The sequence below is a fragment of the Poecilia formosa genome, unplaced genomic scaffold, assembly GCF_000485575.1.
Source record: "Poecilia formosa unplaced genomic scaffold, Poecilia_formosa-5.1.2 Scaffold886, whole genome shotgun sequence".
In the NCBI taxonomy this organism is placed as follows: domain Eukaryota; kingdom Metazoa; phylum Chordata; class Actinopteri; order Cyprinodontiformes; family Poeciliidae; genus Poecilia; species Poecilia formosa.
Genome location: NW_006800825.1, coordinates 62,492 through 68,981, shown reverse-complemented (window position 1 = coordinate 68,981; position 6,490 = coordinate 62,492). Strand labels below are relative to the sequence as shown.

Here is a 6,490-nt window from a genome sequence, read left to right as displayed (position 1 = left end):
CCTGGCTTCATGTACTGGGATAGAGAGTGAAAACAGTCACGATGAGAGCCTTCTGTTTGGTTACTTCTTGCTTGTTGCTCCTTGGTCAGTGTTCATAATTGAGCGTTATTTACCGTCAGGGCATTGCCTCAATTGCTATGTTTAATGGTGCAGACAGTGGTGGTTTCTTACATGAGCAACATGGGCAAATGCCCAGGGCGTTATGTTTTTAGGGATGGCACAAGACCATCACACTTTTTAGCACAGAAATGGAATATTTAATATTGGTAAAATGTATTAAGTATTTAATATCTAGTTGGTATGGCTAATATCAGAAGGTATGGCTGTCTACACGTGATGTTCCCCTTAAGTCCATGTCAAGGAAGTTGTCTCCCAGGTTCATCGGCCCCTTCGAGATACTGGCAATCATTGGTTCCTCAGCTGTGCGACTTTGACTCCCTCCGTCTCTACGCATCCATCTGACCTTCCATGTATCACAGATCAAGCCCGTCCTATCCAGTGAACTTTGCCCTCCGGCCAAGGCTTTCCCAGGCCAGTCGAGAGACATAGTCCCTCCAGCGTGTCCTGGGTCTTCCTCGGGGCCTCCTCCCAGAACACGTGGGACGTGCCCAGAACACCTCACCAGGGAGGCGTCCAGGTGGCATCCTGATCAGATGCCCGAGCCACCTCAACTGGCTCCTCTCGACGTGGAGGAGCAGCGGCTCTACTCTGAGTCCCTCCCGGATGACCGAGCTTCTCACCCTATCTCTAAGGGAGAGCCCAGCCACCCTGCGAAGGAAACCCATTTCGGCTGCTTGTATCCGTGATCTCGTTCTTTCGGTCATGACCCAAAGCTCATGACCATAGATGAGGGTGGGAATGTAGATGGACCGGTAAATCGAGAGCTTCGCTTTTTGACTCAGCTCTCTCTTCACCACGACGGACCGGTACAGCGCCCGCTTCACGGCAGATGCTGCGCCAATCCGCCTGTCGATCTCCCGCTCCCTTCTTCCCTCATTCGTGAACAAGATCCCCAGAAACTTAAACTCCTCCACTTGAGGCAGGACGACTCCCCTGACCTGGAGAAGGCACTCTACCTTTTTCCGGCTCAAGACCATGGCCTCGGATTTGGAGGCACTGAGGCTCATCCCAGCCGCTTCACACTCAGCCGCGAACCGTTCCAGTGAGAGCTGCAGATCACATTCCGATGAAGCCAACAGGACCACATCATCTGCAAAAAGCAGAGATGCGATCCTAAGGCCCCCAAAACAGATCCCCTGAAAACCTCGGCTGCGGCTAGAAATTCTGTCCATGAAAGTAATGAACAGAATCGGTGACAAAGGGCAGCCTTGGCGGAGTCCAACTCTCACCGGAAACGAGCCCGACTTACTGCCGGCAATGCGGACCAGACTCTGACACCGGTCATACAGGGACCTGACAGCCCTTATCAAAGGGCCCAGTAGCCCATACCCCCCACATGTTGGGCGAACTCCCATGCACCCTTCAGGACCCTGCTGAGGGTGTAGAGCTGGTCCATTGTTCCACGAGAAGGACGAAAACCACACTGCTCTTCCTGAATCCGAGGTTCGACCATCTGACGGACCCTTCTCTCCAGGACCCCTGAATAGACCTTACCAGGGAGGCTTAAGAGTGTGACCCCCCTGTAATTGGAGCACATCCTCTGGTCCCCCTTTTTGAACAGGGGGACCACCACCCCAGTCTGCCAATCCAGGGGAACTGCCCCCGATGTCCATGCAATATTGCAGAATCGGGTGAGCCAACACAACCCTACAACATCCAGAGCCTTAAGGAACTCCGGGCGGATCTCATCCACCCCCAGGGCCCTGCCACCGAGGAGCTTTTTGACCACCTTGGTGACCTCGTCCCCAGAGATTGGAGAGCCCAACCCAGAGTCCCCAGGCTCAGCTTCCTCAACAGAAGGCATGTTGGTGGGATTGAGGAGGTCTTCGAAGTATTCCGCCCACCGGCCCACAACGTCCCGAATTGAGGTCAGCAGCACACCATCCCCACTATAAACAGTGTTGGTGCTGCACTGCTTCCCCCTCCTAAGACGCCGGATGGTGGACCAGAATCGCCTCAAGCCATACGGAAGTCTTTCTCCATGGCCTCTCCAAACTCCTCCCACGCCCGAGTTTTTGCCTCAGCGACCACCCGACGCTTCGCCTGTAGCCATCAGCTGCTTCTGGAGTCCCACAAGCCAAAAAGGCCTGATAGGACTCCTTCTTCAGCTTGACAGCATCCCTCACCGAAGGTGTCCACCAATGGGTTTGAGGGTTGCCGCCCCGACAGGCACCAACAACCTTGCGGCCTCAGCTCCGATAAGCCGCCTCGGCAATGGAGGCCCAGAACGTGGTCCATTCAGACTCAATGTCCCCCACCTCCCCTGGAACATGTTCGCAGTTCTGCCGGAGATGGGAGTTAAAGCTCCGTCTCACTGGGGACTCCGCTAGACGTTCCCAGCAGACCCTCACTACACATTTGGGCCTGCCAGGTCTGACCGGCTTCCTCCCCCACCACCGGAGCCAACTCACCACCAGGTAGTGGTCAGTGGACAGCTCCGCACCTCTCTTCACCCGAGTGTCCAAGACATACGGTCGCAGATCCGATGAAACGATGACAAAATCGATCATCGAACTGCGGCCTAGGGTGTCCTGGTGCCAAGTGCACATATGGACACCCTTATGCTTGAACATGGTGTTCGTGATGGACAATCCGTGACGAGCACAGAAGTCCAACAACAGAACACCATTCGAGTTCAGATCGAGGGGGCCGTTCCTCCCAACCACGCCCCACGTATGTTTATTCTCAACATACTATATCCATTTTCTATATTTTTAAACATTTTTTCAGAAATGTGATTTTGCAGTTTGTTGCTTTTTTATGGTGTTAACATTTTTGAAGCAATAGATTTTAAAGGTAAAACCAAATCAAAATGGATCAATAGCAACTTGAACTTAAATAGAAACAATTACTTAGGTTTAGATAACATTTTCCTATTAATACCCAACTGTAGGTTTAACAAATAAAAGGGATTTATAGCTGAAAAACCTGAAAGAAAACAAGGAAACAATTTTAACTATTACTGTAAAGTGTTTATTTTCCTTTGCTCTTTAACAAATGATAAACCAACATTCTAAATGTATTCTGTGGTTTGTTTTCATTAATACATCCTCATCCATCACTGCTCCAGTAGCTTAACCTAATACTGGTCCCACTGTGTTCCCCAGTGTATTCTAGTTACTGCAATAACATCATCAGTGTTACATGTTCAACCCAACAACCTACTGGGTTTACTTTGAAGTGGCTCTGTTTTCAACGTTTTGTGATAAATGCAATAAAACCAAACATTTTAAAGCTGGGGATCATTTTGATTGATGAAGACAACAAAGTGTAAAAAAAAAAACAACCTGCTGCACTGCTGTTTTAACAGAAGGATGGAATGAATGTCTTAGAGACAGAAATATTTATCTACTCTGACAATATAACACAGATTACAGCATATTTATACATCATATATGTAATTGCATACACAACATGTAATATTTCTAACAATTTGTTACAGTGTGTAAATGTTCCTTAAAACAACTAAATCCATTCTCTGAATGAAAAAGGTAATTCTAAATGTGAACACTGCCTGATACAATGAGCTGTTTCTCTGGAAGTTTTTTCTCCAGATTTCCTTCATCAAGGCTAGAAAATGCTGGGAAGGAACATTGCTCTGTATCTCTCTGCCTCTTCTGTAGCTGTTTGTGGGAGAAAGTCAGATAGAAACAGTAAAACAAAGAACAATGGAGACATGATGCAGAAGAGTTGATGTTCCTGAAAACTGCTGCAATCAATGTTCCAGATGGTTTTGTTCTAACTTTATTACTAAATTATGTTTTTACTTCATCTGTCTTTTCTGTGTTTCAGCAGATGTTGGTCTGCAGGAGGTTCTAAAGGAACATAAGATCAGTCTGAGGAGTAGATGTGAATGTGTGACTGAAGGAAGTGATGAAACAGGAAGTAGAACTCACCTCAACAGGATATACACAGATCTCTTCATCACAGAGGGACAGAGTGAAGATGTTGACACCCAACATGAGGTGAAGCAGCTGGAGAGAGTTTCCAAGATCCAGAACCTCCATGACTCTCCAATCAGGTGCCACGATATCTTTAAAACCTTCCGTGACCAACATGGAGTCATCAGAGTGGTTCTTACCATTGGCATTGCTGGTGTTGGGAAAACCTTCTCAGTGCAGAAGTTCACTCTGGACTGGGCAGAGGGCTTGGAGAACCAAGATGTCAGTGTAGTGGTTCAACTTTCATTCAGGGAGCTGAACTTGATCAGAGGTGAGCAGCACAGTCTTCTCTCGCTGCTCCATGTTTTCCATCCAACATTCCAGAAGCTTCCAGCAGAGCAGCTGGCTAAATGCAAACTGCTCTTCATCTTTGATGGCCTGGATGAAAACAGACTTTCACTGGACTTCAACAACAGTCAGCTGGTTTCTGACGTCACTCAGAAGTCATCAGTCAATGTTCTGCTGACAAACCTCATCAAGGGGAACCTGCTTCCCTCGGCTCTCATCTGGATAACTACCAGACCTGCAGCAGCCAATCAGATCCCTCCTTCATGTGTTTCCAGGGTAACAGAAGTACGAGGCTTCACAGACACCCAGAAGGAGGAGTACTTCAGGAAGAGGTTCAGTGATGAAGAGCTGTCCAACAGAATCATCTCCCACATCAAGAAATCAAAAAGTCTCCACATCATGTGTGGAATCCCAGTCTTCTGCTGGATCACTGCTACGGTTCTGGAGAACATGTTGGCCTCAGAGCAGAGAGGAGAGCTGCCCAAGACCATGACTGACATGTACTCACACTTCCTGCTGGTCCAGACAAAGAGAAAGAAGAAAAAGTACCATGGAGGACATGAGATAAGTCCACAGAAACTGATGAAGTCTGACAGGGAAGTTCTTCTGAAGCTGGGGAGGCTGGCGTTTGAACATCTGGAGAAAGGAAACATCATGTTCTACCAAGAAGACCTGGAGCAGTGTGGTCTGGATGTCACAGAGGCCTCAGTGTACTCAGGAGTTTGTACAGAGATCTTCAAAAGAGAGAGTGTGATCTTCCAGAAATCAGTCTACTGCTTTGTTCATCTGAGCATCCAGGAGTTTCTGGCTGCAGTCTACATGCTCCACTGCTTCACCAGCAGGAGGTCAGAGGTGATCAAGAGGTTCCTGGGACAGCAATACGGAGAAACATCTCTGGATGATTTTCTGAAGAAAGTCACGAAGAAATCCCTCAGCAGTAAAAATGGCCATCTGGACCTGTTTGTCCGGTTCCTTCATGGTCTCACTGTGGAGTCCAACCAGAGACTCTTAGAAGATCTGCTGGGTCAGACAGAGAACCGTCCAGAATACATCCAGAGAATCATCACCAACCTGAAGGAGATGAACACTGATAGAATGTCTCCTGACAGAAACATCAACATCTTCTACTGTCTGGTGGAGATGAATGACGTCTCATTTTATCAGGAGATCCAATGGCTGCTGGATTCAGGGAAGGAGCTCTCAGACTCTGACTGTTCAGCTCTGGCCTTCATGCTGCAGATGTCAGAGGTTCTGGATGTGTTGGACCTGGAGAAGTACAACACATCACATAAAGGACGACGGCGACTGGTTCCAGCTGTGAGGAACTGCAGAAAGGCTCGGTGAGTCCAGTCGTTTCATTGTGTGAATGCTGATTCAGCACTATTGTCCTCCTGTTTCAATTTGCTTCTGGATGTTTTTGGTCTTTAACAACTTCCTTCATCCTCTGGATGATTTCAGCCATTCAAACATCTAAAAATTCAGTTCATCCAGGACAGCTGCAGCTTCTGGTTTTTACACATTTTGATTATTAAAAAAACATAAAATTTCTTAAATCAGTTTTTTCAGGCATGTTGAATGAATAGAAAACCTTGAAAACTCTAGAAAATCTGTTTTCTCTGATAGATCCAATCATCCAGAGAGACTTTTTAAACTTTATACTCTCTTCACTCATTGAGTTGTTGCTCCATAATTCACCTTTTAGGATCTTTGTTTTTATAAAATAATTGTTTAGGTTTGATGGAAATTTGGACCATTAAAATAAACCATTGCATTAATTAGAAATGAACAGTGTGAACAGTGTTGATCTTCTTCATCCCATCATCATCCTCACCTCTTCCTCCTCCTCTAGTTTCCTCTGAGTTTGTAACTGAGACCAAAATGTGGTGATTGTTGTCTGGTTCCAGAAAAAGTCCTAGTTTCTGTCAGATCCTCCCAAAGCTCTGAGAACTCTGCTTCCAGAGCTGGAACCATTTTCCTCATCAACTCTTCATCTGCAGCCTTTGTTGAAGCTGTTAGCTGTCCTCCATGAAGACCTGCGGAGACATGAGCTTCAGCTCTTTAGACATCCCAGCCTCTTTAGTTCTGGAGAACTTTCACTGCTTCACCATGAAGATGCTGCTTGACCCAAATAAAATAAAGGT

The 6,490-nt window shown here is 46.9% G+C and overlaps 1 protein-coding gene across 7 annotated transcripts in view; it reads left to right on the top strand.

Moving 5' to 3' along the window:
• The window catches only part of LOC103131970 (protein NLRC3-like), a 39,629-nt gene that overhangs the window by 6,728 nt on the left and 26,411 nt on the right, over positions 1-6,490 (top strand). The window contains exon 3 of one of the 7 annotated variants that reach the window (XM_016667055.1): positions 3,913-5,693. The exons of the other annotated variants lie outside the window; for them this stretch is intronic. Coding sequence (XP_016522541.1) covers positions 3,913-5,693 — 1,781 coding nt within the window. Of the gene's footprint in view, positions 1-3,912; positions 5,694-6,490 lie in introns of those variants that run through there. 7 annotated transcript variants of the gene reach the window in all.